The sequence below is a fragment of the Danio aesculapii genome, chromosome 9, assembly GCF_903798145.1.
Source record: "Danio aesculapii chromosome 9, fDanAes4.1, whole genome shotgun sequence".
Classification (NCBI taxonomy): domain Eukaryota; kingdom Metazoa; phylum Chordata; class Actinopteri; order Cypriniformes; family Danionidae; genus Danio; species Danio aesculapii.
The window spans coordinates 6,254,236-6,273,392 of record NC_079443.1 but is presented as its reverse complement, the minus strand read 5'-3'; the positions used below and the strand labels follow the sequence as shown (position 1 = coordinate 6,273,392).

At 35.6% G+C, this 19,157-nt stretch overlaps 1 protein-coding gene across 2 annotated transcripts; it reads right to left on the bottom strand.

Annotated features, from left to right (window-relative positions):
* Nucleotides 1-6,766: 6,766 nt before the first annotated feature.
* On the bottom strand, nucleotides 6,767-15,972 carry vgll3 (vestigial-like family member 3). 2 transcript variants are annotated; one of them, XM_056465521.1, is made up of 4 exons: nucleotides 15,630-15,972; nucleotides 13,735-14,068; nucleotides 11,055-11,540; nucleotides 6,767-8,548 (listed from the first exon to the last, which is right to left on the bottom strand). In XM_056465521.1, the coding sequence occupies exons 1-4, from the start codon at nucleotides 15,762-15,764 to the stop codon at nucleotides 8,508-8,510; spliced, it is 996 nt and encodes a 331-aa protein (XP_056321496.1). In that variant the 5' UTR covers nucleotides 15,765-15,972; the 3' UTR covers nucleotides 6,767-8,507. The 2 variants fall into 2 exon arrangements, with proteins under 2 accessions (XP_056321496.1, XP_056321497.1); XM_056465522.1 differs by having other exon boundaries at nucleotides 13,735-14,065.
* Nucleotides 15,973-19,157: the final 3,185 nt, after the last annotated feature.

Sequence of the window (19,157 nt, the reverse complement as noted above, 5' to 3'; positions counted from 1 at the left end):
CCATGGCATTTGTTTTTCATACTGTGGAAGGCAATGGTTACTGGTTTTCAGCTTTCTTCAAAATATCTTTTTTTTTTGTTCAACAGAAGAAAGAAAAACTCACAGGTTTGAAACAAGTGAAGGGGGAGTAAATGATGACAGAATTTGCAATTTTGGGTGAACTATCCCTTCAATTGGTATAAATTATGTGATTAATATATATTTTTTTCCATTTCTTAAAAAAATTCCATATTTTATTTTTATTGTCAGATCAGTTCATATAAATAAACATGCATAAATGTTTTGTAACAGCTTTTTTCATTTATTTTATTAGTTCATATATATCTAAGTTGGTGGTTCATTCCACTGTGGCGACCCCTGATGAATAAAAGGATTAAGCTGAAGAAATTCATATTGATAAAACTGCCTTTAATGTTGTCCCACATTCATTATTACTAATTAGAAATTACATTTTGATATATTTATTGTAGGAAATGTATTTTTTTTTTGGCTTAATAGAAACAAATTTGGAGTTTTGACTCCAATAATTCGATAATATATTGTGGATATTTCAACATAGTAACCATGCAACAAGACTGGTTGTGTTTTTATTTGTTTATATAAATTTTTCCCCAAATAAACACGTATTCCAGTTTTGGTTGTTGCAACACATTAAAAAAAAAATAAAGTAGCAGTAAAGCATTTACCACTTAGTAATGTTTTCATGACTTTTCACAATACTTAAATGTTGAGGGACTGAAGACTACAAGTGGTGATCTGTTTCATGTGTATTTTTGTCCCATTCTTCATGAAAACAAGTCTTAAGGTGGGCATTAGTACGGGGTCTTCATCTGCGCTTCAAAATGCGCCACAAATTCTCTATTGGAGACAGGTCAGGACTGCAGGCAGGCCAGTCAAGTACCTGTATCTTCTTCCTCTACATTCAGGACTTTGTAATGGTTAATTAATGAGCCATCACAGAAGCATAAGTTACCCTTGCCAAGGGCACTGACACAAACTCATACCAGACCCTGGCTTTTGGACATTAGTCTGGATGATGCTTTTCTTCTTTGGTCTGGAGCCCAAGGCATCCATTTCTCCACCCCCCAAAACAATAATAATAAATAAGTACCTGAAATGCTGATTCATCTGACCACAGTAAATGTTTCCACTGTATGATTGTCCATCCAAGATGCATTGAGTCCAGACAAGTCAACGGTGCACAGTTAACATAGGGCTTCCCTTTGCCCTAGTACAGTTTTAACTGGCATTTGTGGACGTAATGTATTGGGATAATTGACAAAGGTTTGCCAAAGTAGTCCTGAGCCCATGTGGTGATATCGCTTATAGATGAACGACGATTCTTGAGGCAGTGTCGCCTGTGTGATCTGAGATCGCGGTTGTTCAGCTTGGGCTTGTGCTCTTGTCCTTTACCCACTGAAATTCTTTCAGATTCCTTGAATCTTTTAATGATGTTACTTACTGTTGAAGGCAGGGGTGTAGAGGACATTTTAAAAGTGGGGGGACAGCTGTATGAAATCCAAAGGTTTACATTCTTAATCACCCGTTTCCAAATGATCTATCTCTAAAAGTGCGAGGGACATATCCCCCCGTCCCCCCTGGTTGATACGTCCCTGGTTGAAAGCAAAATATCCAAATGCTTTCCTACCTTTCTTTGAGGAACATTGTTTTTAAACATTTCAATAATTTTCTCATGTATTTCTTGGCAAACTGACGATTCTCAGCCCTAAAGAACTAGACCTTGGATGCTGCTTTTGCACCAAATCATAATTATAATCACCTGTTTACATCACCTGTTTCAAATTACATCATTTAACCAATTTACCTGATTACTAGACCTAAGTTGCTTCTGTCCCAACTTTTTTGGAACATGTTGCAGGTCTGAATGATGCATATTTACACATAAAATTAAGTTGACCAGACAAAACATGAAATATTTTGTGTTTATATTGTCTTGTAATGAAAAAGAAAAAAAAAAGTTCTTTACACCTCAGTAATACTAGGTCAACGAGTGCCCTATAAAGGGTTCAACAGACCAGTGAAAATGTTGCAGGTAAGTGAAAACCAGCACATATATAGCAAGAAAAAATATATACGTTCATCCTGAAATTAGTAACAGAATGCTAAAAGGTATGTTTTTGGAGCAGTGCCACACACTGACCCATCTCTTTATGTGATTTTCTGTCGTTCGTGCCAGTCTTCAGGCAAGTGGGTGAATGTTTTCATCCCTCATTTATCTGCTGCCTTGAGTCTGTTAGGAGCCCTTAAGGAGCTTGCTTCTGATCTCCGAAATTATATAATGAAGTACAGCAATTAGCAGAGCAGAGGGCCAATGTGCACAGCTTATTCATCCACTCCATCCATTCTCCACTACAGCGAGAGAACAGCCATTATTTCAGTGCCGTCATTTATTCACTTTAATGGTCAGCATTGATGAACCTGGATGAAACCAGGGTTAAATAAACTCTTGTCACACAGCAATGCAGAAGCAAGCTCTTGCTGTGAAGGGAAAATCACCGTCATTCTTATTTTTGATTGAAATATTTCTGTTTCTGTGAGAGAAATACATCCCATTTGGAAGATACTGTATTTTACCTTAAGGGAAGTTCTGAAGCATCAAACATGAATTACGTGAACCTCCAAAATATGTCATTTTTTTAAAAGAAACTGATCATAAATGAACACTCATTTCTGCTTGTTCAAATGACTTACTTAAAATGAGTCGAAACAACACAATTCTTACGTTTTTTGGGGGACAACTTAATTGTTTCATGTTCAATCCACTTAAACTTGTAAAAAATGATGACGTAAACTTAAACGATTTGTGTTGGGACAACATCAAGGAACTGAGTGGAACCTAGCATTTTTTTTACAGTGAACTTACAGTAGCTGTGCATAATTATAAAAATCACAACCCAGGCTCATTCTAAAAACCTGCCGCTATATACATTTCTGGAGAGTGCCAACTGCGTCCCTGGAGATACATTTTTTTGCAGTTTTTGTTTCCACCAGAGGCCGCTGTGTCCGCTTTTTCAGATATCAAATTTCTCTCATGAGTGCCATTCGCGCCTGCTCTTCTCACGTCGACTGACTGACTGACTGACCGATAGACTGACCCACCCTCCTCCTTCCCAAAACCCAACTAATAGTGTTTTCAAAAGCACCGATTGACCCCCACCCACTTTCCTAAACCAAACCAACAGTTTTAAAAAGCAATCCAGAAAAAGAAAAGCCCTGCTTTTTACCATGTTTTCAGATTTTACCACATTCTCACCCTGTTATTTATGGGTAGTACGATCGCCTCAGGGCAAGAAGTTCGCTGGTTTAAGCCCCGGCTGCACTGAAAAAAAAATTTGTTTTTGCTTGTTCAAACTATGTGTTTAAAATAAGCTGAAACAACACAATTCTTGAGATTTCATTTGGACAACTTAATTTTTTATGTTCTATCCAAATTTGTAAAAAATAAATAAATTTTATTAAATTTGTTTAAAGTGTTAAGTTAACTTAATCAATTTGCATTGGGACAACATGAATGAATTGTGTGTAACCCAGCATTTTTTACAGTGTGGGTCAGGTGACATTTCTGTGTGGAGTTTGCATGTTCTCCGTGTTGGCGTGGGTTTCCTCTGGGTGCTCCGCTTTCCCCCACAATCCAAAGACATGCGCTATAGGTGAATTGAATAAGCTAAATTGGCCGTACTTTATGTGTGTGAATGCAAGAGTGTATGGGTGTTTCCCAGTGTTGGGTTGCAGCTGGAAGCGCATCCGCTACGTAAAACAAATAATGGATAAGTTGGCGGTTCATTCTGCTGTGGCGACCCCTAATTAATAACGGGACTAAGCCGAAAAGAAAATGAATGAATGAAGATATTTTGAAGAATGCTGATAACACTTGACATCCACACTATGAATGTAGACTATGGATGTCAATGGTTTCCAACATTCTTCAAAATACCTTATTTTGTGTTCAGTAGAAGGAGGAATTTATATTTTTCAGATCTTTAAGTTATGTGCACACACGCAATAGTCTTTCTAGTGTGTGTTTGAGATGTAATTATGCCTCAGTGTGAAGCAGCTGCTGATGTCCAGCAGGAATGTGAGCGGGTCACTCCTGCCACCTGGTCAGAGATCTCACTCTCAACCCTCCATTCACACCAACTCCCAGTACAAGCAGCCCAGCAGCTGTCTTTTATGACGAATATAATGCAATATCTGGCAGTGTACTTGCCTTGTATAACAATTTTTAAAGCTGCAGCTCTCCAAAATGATGTTCGATTTCACACCAGACTGCATATTCTGCACTCTTGGCATTCTTCGTGTGGATTTGGGTCGAAGCTACATTGAGAAACCAATCACCACATTCTTCTGGTTCCTCACAGGCTCATATTAGGACGAGAGGAGTCTGTTTTTGCAATCGTTCAAGTCGTCTTGGGTCGAACTTCCTAGCCAGACAGGAAGCGCATTCCAACTTTTGACATTTAAGAGCGTTCATATAATCACATTTGCAATATATAATGAAGCTAAATGTGAACGGAATGACATTATCCCTTCTGGGACTCTTCTGCGCTCTGCGTTTCCTTCCCTAAATTGGTCAAAAGTGAGCACTGCCACTGACCTTTCGAATACCTCGATGGGGAAAAGTAAACAGGCATAAAATCTGACAACTCATAAAGAGACGGTCGTGATCACTGTAAAGATTTAATAAATCCATCCAAACAAAACAGACTGTTTGCCAATAAAACTTAGCAGTTCGCGTGTAGCAGACGTATCCCTCAACAGCAAGACTTTTTGACATCAAAAATTATTGGTCATGCTTTACTTGAAGGGGTGTTCATAAGACAATTCGGAATACCTCAACACATTAGGTAATTCTGAGTGTGCCTCGCACAGGTGAGTGGGTTTGACAAACCACCTGTAGAAAACACATTTTCATCTCTATATGCACCAGATTAGGGCTGCACTTATCATTTCAACATCGATAACGCAATGTGTGCATTCGCAATAGTCGCATCGTAGGATTTGCAATGTAAAGTCAGGGTTATAGTTGACCAGTAGCCACACGTGACTTATGGTTAAATTTTGGAGTGACTCCACAATGTTACTAAAAATTTTTCGAATTTGCATGGTTACTTAAGACCCATGTTGGCATTTAAAGCCAGTTCAAGCATTTGGAGCATTATGAATAATTGATGTTTGTAACTTTTAAGAAACATTAACATATTATTAGCCCCCTGTTTATTTTTTTCAATAACTTGCGTTATTACCCTAACCTGCCTAGTTAACCTAATTAACCTAGTTAAGTCAGGTTAACTAGACAGGTTAAGGTAATTAGGCAAGTTATTGTATAATGATGGCTGGTTCTGTAGACAGTCGAAAAACAAATTTGCTTAAAGGGGCTTATAATTTTGACCTTAAAATGGTTCAAAAAAAAATATTTTAAACTGCTTTTATTCTAGCCGAATTAAAACAAATAAGACTTTCTCCAGAAGAAAAAATATTATCAGACATACTGTGAAAATTTCCTTGCACTGTTAAACATAATATGCGAAATATTTAAAAAAGAAAAAAAAATTCAAAGAGGGGCTAATAATTCTGATTTCAACTGTATGTGTGTGTGTGTGTATATGTATATATATATATACAATTTTACATTTACATGTACCTGAATTCTGCTACAATCCCAGAAAACACTTTTCATTTTATTTGTATCTTTGCTCTACTGTATTTATCAGTGCTTGGTTTATTATAGTTTATGCAAATGCTCTACAAAATGATCGCAATTACTCTAAAATCAAGATAATAATTCAATTTGAGTTGAATTATGCACAATATCACAATGTGTATAGCACAAAAATAAAATATTGCAATGTCAGTTTTTACCAATATCGCGCAGCCCTACACCAGATGCTTTCTTTCAAAGACTACATATCTCTAAAAAAACATTGTGCACTTCTATTGCACCGAATGCTTTTCTTAAATCTTTGTCTTCGTTATAAAAACTTGACATTACCAAGACAATATAACTTAACATAACGCGCATATGGGAGTGGAAAGATATTTTAGCACAAGGGGAAATGTAGTCATTCAACTTCACAGTTTTTAATGTTGCAACATGTATTTGAATGATGGCTGGTTCCTTTACCTGAAAGCTCAGCTTTGATTATCATAACTTGTTTTGCTTACAGAGATTGAGGTTCACTGTATCATTATTATGAACACTTAAAATTTTGCTTTGATTGTAACATTTTATTTATCAAGTTTAAGAGTCTTTTTAACAATTTTTGTTTTTGACTATTAAAAGTATTCACCTTAGTAATGTTGGTAAATTAAAATAAATTGGTTTAATAACAAAAAATCCTAATATTCCTAAAATATTGAATAATTTTCGATATCGAATGATATAAAACATGATATCATGATAATGTTTTTTTTGCAATATCACCTAGCCTACGTTGTTATAAAAAAATTTAATAGAGAATTAAGAAATTTAATGAGAAATTTGACCGATAAATTCTTTTTGTTCACTGAAAAGAGGTCAGAAATACAATGCTCAAGATGAGTGAACATGAGCCCCCTTTTGAAAGTGAATATTTTTATCCATTTCTCAGTGAAATATGTCTCAGATAACATATTTTGGTGCATCTGAACAGAACAAATTTATTAAATTGATATATTTATTAAAATTAAAATTTACAGAACATCTATAGAAATAAAAAGAAGACCAAATTTCAACAAAAATTATTTATTTCTCTTGAATTTTGCTCTTTTTAATTTTTTAATTTAATATTTTAACTAACAAATAATTTTGGGTGTACTAATTTTGGACAGTTATTGTAAGTTATTTTCTTAGATAAGCTCCAGATTTGGCTTCAGTACTAAATGTACATGCACAACAGGGACGTGCGGTCAGCGGAGGCATGCTTACCTGCCATCATGAGATGTATTCTAATGATAAAATAAATATTTGTCCACTGATCTGTGCTATAAATGCAATTTCTGGATGATTCAAATGATTTCAATCATTTTTGTGATCAAAATCGCTGTATTTTGTGTATTTCCGGCTCAATTACAGCGTAGTAAGCGAGGTGAGGCAGCCCAAGCTGTGCCTTACGTCAGATTGCGCAATCCCCTTCAGACTGTCTTGAACGTGTTCCTTTTGCTCACTCAGTGTATGCTACCAATGTAATGCTTTATTAAAATGTTTTGATACATTCTAGACATTTCTATATGTCCTCACTTTCCCTATAATAGGTAATGTATTTCATGTACAGTATGTCTATCACAGAAAAGGCATAAGGTGAGGCAGGCAGTAGCTCTGCCGCACTGTAGAGGGCGCGCATAAGCTCACGGTTATTCTTGTTCAGTGGTTGCTCTTCTTCTACGTCAAGTAACGTTCAATAGGAGTCTGTTATTTTATGTTTTGAGAGACATAGAGCTAGCGTGAGCATCCCCGTGGTGCTGTGTCGCTAGGTCGCTTGTTATAGGCTGTCTGTAGCTTCCACCTTGGTGTTTTTGGGAGGCATACAGAATTTTACATTCTTCCTTGACCCAATATGTACCTGCTATGTGTATAGGAGGAAAGCTGATATGCTATATGAAACACAATTGGTGGCTGGCAAATATATTGGGTGTATATACTTGTAAATCTGACCCTAAAAAAAGTCTGTGCCTCCCAGCCACAAATCTCACTGATGCACAAATAAAATATTGTAAAGCTTCCTATAGAAAATATGAATCTAAATGAGAGGTTTGTGAGGGGTGTACTTATATATGTTGAGCACTGTATATCCATGACCCAATTATAATGGCCTCAATTATGTTTATGACAGATTTATGACAAGTTATGCTGGCTTGGTAATGTCAAACTGTCGTAACAAAAACATCTCAAACAATGTCATCAGTGCATTTAAAATGACATAACTGCGCTAATCACTCAATGACAGTTGTCATAAGCATGCATAAAATCTCCTTCATATTGATGTCCTGATTTTAAACACCTTATGAACATCCCTTCAAGTACAGTGTTCCCAAATAATCTATTAACACAGAAAACACCAATCAGTAAAAGTCAAAAGACTATTTTAGACAAATATATTACAGATTTTCTCAGATCTTCACACTGCACTGTACTAATATGTTCGGTTCTTTCAACAGAACCTGTGGTGAGTACATGAATGCAGTACTAAAGCATCAACCATGTCGAGAAAAACTCTTTTGGTGTAAAGAAAACCTCATTTTTCAGAGCCCAGATGAGAGGAGAAGCTTCCTGAATTGGATCTGTGTCCACGAGTGCACATTAAAGGGCACAAACCCAGACGGGATGGTATGCTTTACGAAAACACTAATTTTCCCCAAAGCTGTTTTTGTGCTGGTCCCGCTGATAGAGACTGATGTCCTCCTGAAAAGTTCCCAAGAAAGTCCTTGGAGGAAAGAATCCACACGCAGTGCTGCATGTGGGCCTGGGCTGTAGAAGTGGTCCAGTCCAAAAGCGTAAAGTACAGTCAATCTCAGAACCAAACACTGGCCTTCGCTTTGTCCTGCTCCAGAGCTGTGGGCGAGAAAATCAGGCTTGTTAAAACATCTTTATTTTATTCTGCAACATAATATTAGAGATTGCAATTTATGCTGTGTATGTGCTATATTAGGACAAATGCATTTGTATTAAAATTTTAACCACGATAAGCTGGTCATTATGTACTAATTATGTTATTATTCATTCATTTTTCTTCAGCTTAGTCCCTTTATTCATCAGGGGTCACCACAGTGGATTGAACCGCCAACTTATCCAGCATATGTTTTACATAGCAGATGCCCTTCCAGCTGCAACCCATCACTGGGAAACGATCTCATTCACACACATACACTATGGCCAATTTAGCTTACACAATTCACCTATAGTGCATGTCTTTTGACTATGGGGGAAAGCGGAGCACCCGGAGGAAACCCACACGAACAGAAATGCCAACTGACCCATCCAGGACTCAAACCAGCGACCTTCTTGTTGTGAGGCGACAGTGTTAACCACTGAGCCACCGCGCAGCTATGTTATTATGTTATTATACTTTTGATAAATACATAAAAATCATAATTGTATGAGTAAAAAATTTTAAAAATATGCAGAATTCTAATATTATTATAAAACGCTTATGATGACACAAAAGATATAAATTTATGTCATGTATAAGGTATATTAGAACAAATCCATTTGTTTTAAAAGTTTAACCACTACAATAAGCTGGTCATTCTGTACTCATTATGTTTTTATATTTTCAATAACTTTAAAATAAATGTATGCATCATAATTATATACGTGAACTGACTGTACAGAATTCTATACTGTATATAATCGGATATAATCATAAAGTGCTTATGATTACACAAAAGATACGATAGAAGGACCGAACCAGTATTCAAATTTTGATTAAAGATTACATTAAAATGTGTATTAATATTCATTCATTCATTTTCTTTTCGGCTTCCACAGTGGAATGAACCGTCAACTTATCCAGCATTTGTTTTACACAGCGGATGCCCTGTATATTTCATTTTCAGTGACTTTATTATTTTGACTGTATTTTGGTTCAAATAACACTTTGAGGATGATAAAAATGAACTATCCCCAAACTTATATTAGTAGTGTATAAAGATGGAACGTAGTTTTAAAAAATACACATAATAACATGAACTTTTATTATCTAAAAACTAATCACATCATAATAAAATTACGCACATGCGACTGTATGTAAATATTTACAATCTCACTGTAAAAAAAACCCCACCCCCCAATCAAAAAGCTTAAGTTTACCAAATTTTTTTGCAATTAAATCCAAATCTAATCACGACAAACTGTAAATAATTGGAAAGGTCTAAGTCTTCTGAATACATATTTTACTGTTGTTTTTAGTCACGTAGGATGAGCAATAGATTCAGAGTTTCCTCTAGGATTTTTTCCAGCTGTGGTAGCAGGCCTATTTTACACAGATCTACCAACTACCCGTGGTGTTATTTCAATGACAAATGTCGTGAGCGCAGTATTACAAGTCGAGATCGCATTTTTTGTAATAGCCTACGAGCATGCCAATCTCTTTGCTTGCGCGCCGATTTCCTCTGCTCGTGCACAAAACTTCTTGCTCGCCCTCAAATATACATTGCTCAAGCGCAGATCTTCTTGTGCGCTCTCAAATAAATGCTGCTGAAGTGTGATTTAGTGCGTTTATGTAACGAGTATGTCTCCAACATTTATTAGATTTGCTAGGAATATTTATGAATGTCTCCAATAGACCTGCAGAGTGGTATTAATGCGTCCTGAAGTAAAGTGAAACGGCTATACGTCGTGTTTGCTGGCCTCATCTGTCAGTCAGCCAGTCAGTCAGCACGTAACCTTAATGGGTTAAACAAATAACGCACAGCACTACTACGGTTACAGAAAAGGTTGCGCTGTTATAATTCACTTACCTTTTGATACATTTTGGTGCGATTAACACCTGCTATTAAAAAAAAAAAACACGACCGAATGTTTTGAATGAAAAGCTGTAGTGTAGCCATGGCGGGATCAATTTTGGCGTGATGCCCCACCATGGAAGAATGAATGTAGCGGAAATTTAAACACATTTACTGCCACCTGACAACCTGTAGGACCATTTATGTTTACATTTTTATTAAGTTATAATATTGTACTTTAAACATAGCAATCATAACAAACTATGTATAGATTGAAAGTTTCCATATCTGGTGACTGTTTAAAAAAATGTATAGACATTACTGAGCAAAAGCTATTTATTAATTTGCAAAAAGGAGTCATAAAGCACTACTTTGCTACAGCAATCCACATGTTAAAAAGTGGGGGCACTTGTAGTGTAGTGCACTTGACTCGATTTAAATTGAGTCAACTTAAAAAGCTCTGCAGCAAGTTCATTGATTCATTCAGTTTCCTTCAGCTTAGTCCTTTTATTCATCAGGGGTCGCCACTGCGGAATGAACCACCAACATTCTGCAGCAAGTTGTGTCAAACAATTTGAACTTGAGTCAACTTTTTTTTTCTCATGTTGTCTCACCTGTATCATAGATGTCCACTGACCCATGGAAAGAAGCAGGCCAGCTTGGTGTCGGGATACTGCTGGGCTCCAGCTCTGTTTTGATTGTATCGGTGCAGGATGTCGGACTGCAGGATGCCCTTACGCCTGGTAACAGAAGCGGGCTGAAGCGGGGGTCCAGAGCAGGGCTGTGGGCATGATGGAGCACGTGATGGGCGTGTGGATGTGGGTGGCGCGGGTGCATGTGAGGGTACATCTCGTGGATGTGAGGGTATCCCGCTCCACTCTGCGGTCCCAGGCCGTAGTGCCAGGAGTCCGTGAGAGCAGAAGGAGGAGGGGCGAGGCTGTGGCTGCTCCAGATGCCAGTGTCCGCGGGGTGAAAAGCGGCGCTGGGGGGGAAGTCGGGGTGAGAGGATGGGACACAAGGGCTGCTCTGGGACGGGTAACCACTGCCCCATAGAGATGAAGGTAAGGAACTAGTCTGACCGTCAGAGTGGGAGTTTCCTTCTAAAACACAAGCAAACACTTCCTCAGTACAACAACAGGGTATATACAGGAATCAGAGAGTAAAATTCAATACCTTTTAACACCTTTTTATAGACTCTTTCCGTACATTCTAAAACCTCATCAGACCTTTAGGTTTCAACCGGTAACATAGGCGACATTGTAACTTACAGTAGGTTATTTTTACTAAATACTGATTGAAACTAATCCTAAACTAAAACATTCTAAAAATGGTAATCCAGCAGGTGCCACAGACAACAGCAGAATAACGTTGTTGCCTTGGTTACTGCAGTAAACAAAGCAAGGTAATGTCAAATCTAGCAGGATTTTATAGATTTCATAAATTAAACAGCATTCCAATATTTACAGATTAAATTCAGGCAAACTGGTACAAATTAACACCTTGTAAAATAGCATTCAAGACTTTTTAATACCACTTAATGGCCTTACATTTCTCAAAATTGATTTATCAAAATTTAATATACTAATATACTAATTTAATATACATTTTTAGTAAATTTTTAAATGCCATTAAACTTACATATATACAGTTGAAGTCAGAATTATTAGCCCCCTTTTAATTTTTCTTCTTTTTTAAGTATTTCCCAAATTATGTTTAACAGAGCGAGGAAATTTTCACAGTATGTCTGATAATATTTTTTTCTTCTGAAGAAAGTTTTATTTGTTTTGTTTCGGGCTAAAATAAAAGCAGTTTTTAATTAAAAAAGTAAATTTAAGGTCAAAATTAGTCTACAGAACAAACCATCATTATACCTAATTACCCTAACCCCCCTAATTAACCTAGTTAAACCTTTAAATGTCACTTTAAACTGTATGGAAGTGTCTTGAAAAATATCTAGTAAAATATTATTTACTGTCATCATGGCAAAGATAAAATAAATCAGTTATTAGAAATAAGTTATTAAAACTATTATGTTAAAAAAATCTTATCTTCGATAAACAGAAAATGGGGAAAAAAATAAACAGGGGGGCTAATAATTCTGACTTGAACTGTATATACTGTATCTCACAAAATCCAAAATCACAATTATTTTAATTTGTTTGACCTACAAATTACATGATTAAAGGCAAATGCACATAACAAAAAATGGCATTTTGTTTTTTTGGCTATTGGCAATTTTAATGTAAATAAATCCCATTATGTTCTGATCTAGTTATCATTTATAAAGATTCTAAATATTAAAAAAAGATTTTTAAAAAATGGTAAAATGCTGTTTTAAACCAAAATTTAGTGAACTGTTAATAAAGTGTTAATATTCATTCATTCATTCAAAATAAATTTTTTCTTCTATGTACCGCGATGCAGACGCTAACAATTTGGCATCAGTTTAGTAATAATCATAACCGGTTATTATGTACTGATGTCATTTATCACATATAAGTTATATGGCGGTAGCTTACTATGGCGAGGGAGAAGACTGCGAGTAATTAAAACACTCCAGCTACTTAAAAAGCAGATAACTGTGCACAATTCACTGCTTGAGAGTTTGCTGGACAGTCTTTCACTGCTAGGGAAGTGCATCAGAACCCAGCTAGGAAAAGAGCCAATCGCAGCCTTTTCTGTTGAGCACGTGGCCGATCATAGGCATTTAAGAACTCGCTCAACAACGCTCAAAGCTATTGGGGTAATATTTACATTTACTAACCTGCTATAAATGCTCATGTTGTTCTGTGCACGTACTTTAGTTTTGTTTGATACATTCAAAAAGAGTGTTTTCTTTGAGCAGGGTAAAATTAGTACAGTGCATATATCTGATTGCTTGTATTAAAGGATGAAATTGTATTACAAATAATAAATAAATATAAATATTTTTTTTAAGTTATAAATTTTAATACAGTAATTATTGTGTTGCTAAGTGAAATATCAAACTATGGATGGTAAGCATCGTCAATGCACCGAGATATCGAATTGAACTGAATCGATGGCATGATAATCGATTCCGAACCAAACTGTGAGACTGGTGTAGGTTCACCCCCCCCAGTTAATATTGTGACTTTTGGTGAAATAAACTGAACCCAATCAGATCAATTTGACCCACACCACAATAAACATGATTTTTAACATGCATAACGCCAACAATAAACAAAATAGCACTCAAAATAATTTTTTAAGCTAACCAAATCTATTTAATAGCACTATAATTAAAATTTTTGTATTACAAATGTTGTCTCCTACCTTTCCATGGTCCTCCAGGGTTAAGTCTGCTGGTCTTGGTGTCGTTGCTGAAGGCACTGTTCTGGCTCAAAGCGCGTGAGAAATGCTCGTCCACCACATCCCCGATGTCTCCACGAAAATAGGTGAAGACCACACACCTGGCACTCAAGTACTCGGCGTCGGCAGGCTGCAGTGTGTCCTTACAGCGCTCCTCTTCCCCACTGCTCTGCTCCTCCTCTGGCAGAAGCTCAGGCTCAGAGCGGGACTTCAGAGCTCCGGGCTGCTTATTCTGGCCGCAGTGCGAGGGAAACTCCTCTGAATCCTGCATCCTGCTGAAGACGCCGAACTTCTTCTGCTGAAAGACACGGAGAGAGTTAATTGTGAAGGTCAGGGGTTAAAAGCTGCTACGCACACATTCACCACCTGGTGCCGGACCAAAATAGACTGTTGAGGATTGTCTCTGAACTGATGGCCCAATGCCCGCACTTGGCAAGTAAGCGGTATTTACGTGGATTTACGCCCATGAAGATTTCTGTATGAGACTGTATAAACACAGCCAGTTGTAATTCACAGCTAGGAATCTGAAGAATTCTGTATCGAATATCAGCAAGCAGAGTTTGATAACACAATAGCTTTTATAGAATAAAGCAGTCTTCTCGTCAGAGCATTTTGATTGTTTTAAACATTTTAAAGTAACAAAGCCATCAAATTTACTTAGTTAAGTCTATAGAGATTGCATAGTACAGGGTTCATACACTTTTACTAAAATTCCATGACTTTTCCAAGACTTTCAAGTAAATTTTCATGACCTAATGTTTCATGCAATGTCTACATGTGAGAAAAAAACAATGCATGTTCAAATTTATTACAGCAAATCATAAAACACGCAGCAATCTCTTTAGCTTAAATTTATATTTATATCTATGTCAAACTTATTTAGATAATGCTTACACCGTACTAATAATGTGAGAGTATGTGATTGGCAGAGGACAGAATAGAGGTCAAGACAACTAACCAATATTCAAGTTTACAGATATTTGTTTTCCATGAATTTTCCAAATATTTGTGGGTTTTTCTGTTTTTCCAAAACTTTTCCAGGTCTGGAAAATGCCATGTCAAAATTTTATGACTTTTCCAGGTTTTTCATGACCGTATAAACCCTGATAGTATGTAAAAATATGTAAAAAAAAAAAAAATGCTTTGAATTTTTTTTTAAAGAGCTGTTTGACTACTTCTGTCCATAAAAAAGAGTAAAACTATTATTATGCTGTTTTTAAAATTTATTTGCAACATGTAGATCTAAAAATAATGTAAAATGCTGTATTTACATTTATTTATACATTTAAAAACCAGTCTAAATATACATTAAATATAACTATTTATATATTATGCACAAAACAATTTTATATATTCAAATTTGGAAAAAGTTAAAGAGATCACAAAAAAAGCCTTCACTTGTTACAAAACTTTATGAGTTTCTTTCAACTGATGAACAAAAAAAAGACCTTTTTAAGAAAGCAGAAAACCGGTAACCATTGACTGCCATAGTATTTGTTTTTCTAACTATGGATGTGAATGCTTTCTTAAAATTATCTTCTCAAGTGTTTAATGATGAAAGAAAACTTAAACTGATTTGGAAAAAGAGAAAATGATGACAGAATATTCATTTTTGGGTGAACTATCCCTTTAAGAGACCAATTGAAAACCAAGGATATTTGGCCAAATATTGACTTTCTACATCTAATGAAGTTAAAACATTAAAAAAATATTATATATATATATATATATATATATATATATTAAGTAGTCATTGGCTGCTAATATGATTTCACTATTTACAGAAATTATATTATTAAGGAGAAAGTCCAAATGTGCGAAGATAAAACCAACTTTACCCCGCGCCTATCTCCTCCTACCTGCTGCTGCTGATGATGCTGGTGGTGATGGTGTAAATACGCCGCTTTGTACGCCGCCGCCGTCGCTGATGTCGCGGGCAGATAGTGATGAGCTCCATAACTCTGATGATGATACATAACATCCAAACAACTCATGGCAGACGCTTAAAGGCGATCTCAAGAGGCTCTCCAGAAACACGGCAGCTTCCTCAACCGCTGATAAACGCTGTCATCATCCCTTCCCCTGGCTATATAAACCTGCGCGTTGACAAAAGCGCCGCGGTTTGTAAAAGAAAATATTAACATAAAAACAAAAGTGTCACCAAACGAGGCTTCACCACCTACAGACAGGCAGCGCATCAGCACAGAGCCACGGGCGAGGAGTGCGAGCGAAAGTTGCTGGAGCTTCGTTGATTGGGGGAAAGTTTGGAGCGTTGCGATCTCATTGGTGGAATCTGGGATCTGCTAAATAAACGGAAACTCATATTCATCTACTAGTACTCTAGACTAATAAAAGATATACACAAATAGATCAATGATGAGCTCAGAACTAACATTTTGACAGTTAGCTGAGGATGTCAGGTGCATTATGGTTGTTAATATACTTAAAGAATAGTTTAATAAACAACAACATCAAAAAATTGAAAGAAGATGGAAAATGATCATTTCGGCTACTCAATTCTTTCTTCTTTCCACTTCTTTTATCTCCATCTGCTGCATGCAAAACAATTTTGAAAACCGGTAACCATTGACTTCCATAGTATTTCTTTCTTACTACAGAAGTCAGTGGCAACCGGATTCCAACATTCTTTAAAGTAACTTCTTTTGTGTTCATAAATGTTTAGAACCTCTTTATTGTGAGTGAATGGTGAATAATGATGAGTAAACGATGATAATAGTTGAATTTTTGGATGAACTGCCCCTTTAAATTGCATTAACCTATTATATAGTTTTTATTTAGCTACATTTCTGTGCTGTAGCCTTTAAAAGCTTTGAATGGTGACCGCAGCACTGCACAGTATGTAATAATTCACTCAAAGAATAATTATATATGTATCACGTATTTGTTTTTAAATCCTGTCCTCATAATTAACAAGTTTTAGTTTTGCATTAGGCATGTGCTGCCACCTGCTGTAGGCCAAAAACCAGAATCCACTGCCTGATGGTGCTGTTGTGGTCAAAGATGATTCTGACTTTTACATTGGACATTACAAACATTTCTATCAGGATAAGGATCATGCGTTTTAACTTTAATAGGGGTGTTTGTAATATCTGAAACAAATAATATTAATATTATTTTATGAATTACACTACATTAATAAACTATTATAAAATGAAATTATGATATACGGGAGCTATACCTAAAAAAGGTGACAGGTTGACCATTTTATTGTTAATTTACTAATTTTATTGTAATTTATAAAGAAATTTATACATTATTTACAGTAAGTCATGGTAACAATTATATAGTAATAAATGAAGTAATAAAAAAGAGAAGGCAATCACATTCTGAATGGATAATTCTGTTGCTTTATCTATTGGAGTGCAAAACAACGTTGGTATGTGGATTTACTGCACATTTTAAATAAATTGATGTCTTAAGCTTAAGTCTTTTTAAAAAGAGTTGAAGAAGAAGCTCAACAAAAAGTGTTTTCCCCAAAATATGATTTTTCTAATAAAGTCACAAAATATTGAGAACAACAACAACATGGAACTGGTCATAAAGAAGAAAGAGTCTTAATCATAGTCATTTTTGAGTTCCTAGAAAATAATTTAAAAGAATTTTGCACTTACAATTTAAAAAAATAGGTTCGACACTCAAAAAGATGCTGCTTGTTCAAACTAATTACCTAAAATGAGCTGAACACAATTCTTGAGATCTTCTGGGGGCAACTTAATTTTTTATGTTCAATCCACTTAAATCTGTTAAAACAACTGAATTGATTTGTTTTGCGACAACATGATGTGCAGAACCCTGCTTTTATAGTCTAGATTAGCACTGATGGTTCCATAATGGAATGAAAAGATTATTTTTTTGGAAAGCGGAGAAAACAATTTAAAATATTTAAATGTTATATAATTCTTTTAGTTTTCCAGCGATGGGTTGATTCATTCCACTGTTGTGACCCCAGATTAATAAAGGGACTAAGCTGAAAAGAAAATTATTGAATAAATAATTCTTTTAAGGTTCTTTGGGCAGCTCTCAATGGTTCCTATAAATAATCGCTGATTGTTCATACTGCTGTTCATACTTATTCATTCATTCATTCATTTTTCTTCGGCTTAATCCCTTTATTAATCAGGGGGTCGCCACAGCATAATGAACCAGAAACTTATCCATCATCTGTTTTACACAGTTGATGCCCTTCCAGCTTCAACCCAGCACTGGAAAGCTTTTCATACTTATTTAAAATGAGTTGAAACATTGAAACAATTTGTGTTGGGACAACTTGAAGGAATTATGTGGAGCCCAGCATTTTGTACAGTGTATGGTAATATACACAAAACTCTCTCGTTTCTTCATTTCTTTACTTTTAAAAGTGTATTATAAAAACTCTTGTTTCTCGTCAGAAGTCGAAAAATTTTTTAAAATTGCAAAAATTTTGGCATCAATGTCTATGAAGAATCTTTAATATAAAAAGAGAAACTTTGCATCCTACAAAAAATTATTAAGGCAAGGCAAGTTTATTTATATAGCACATTTCATACACATTGGCAATTCAACGTGCTTTACATAAACAAGAATAAAATAAAAGACAAGTATAAGAAAATAAAAAACAAATAATAAAAATGATTAAAACAGATTAAAATGTGTTAAAACTGGTTGAAAACAAGAATGAAAAAGAAAAGAAAGACACAATAGTGAGGTCTGTCGGATGTAGCACAGTGCTCATTCAGTAAAGGCAGAGCTAAACAGATGTGTTTTTAGTCTTCATTTGAATGTGCCTAATGTTGGATTCTTGACCCTATTTTTGTTGTTTGACCTTTAGATCCAAGGTACGCATTCACCTTGAGAACCTCAACTCTGTTCCCAAACGCAATGACTTCAGTTTTCTCTTTGTTTAACTGAAGAAAGTTTTGGCACATCCAACTGTTAATTTCATCAAAGCACTGGCAGAGGGTGTCAATGGGCTGTACAGGGCTAAGTACATCTGAGTGTCATCAGGTAGGAAATTTAGTTCTTTCTCATTATTTGGCTCAGAGGAAGCATATAAAGGTTGAACAGGCAAAAAAAGAACAATCTTTATCTGTTTTTCTCACCAAGAAACAAATGGTTCATTTTGTAACTGTTCGCTGAAATTGATTATTTTTGGATTGATCTAATAGAAAATCTTTTGTACGATGGAGACAATCGATGGAAGTTAAATAATATTTCAAAAACTAAGGACTTTCATTTTTAAGAGAGAGTGTAAAATAGCAAACAGTTAAAGGATGCAGTTCTTAAGATAATAATGTTTCTTAATATAAAGTATCTTGAGAACATGTAGTTCAATGCTCTGATAGAGTCATCAATGTTAAAAGGAAGATCTACTTTCAGATAATATGCAC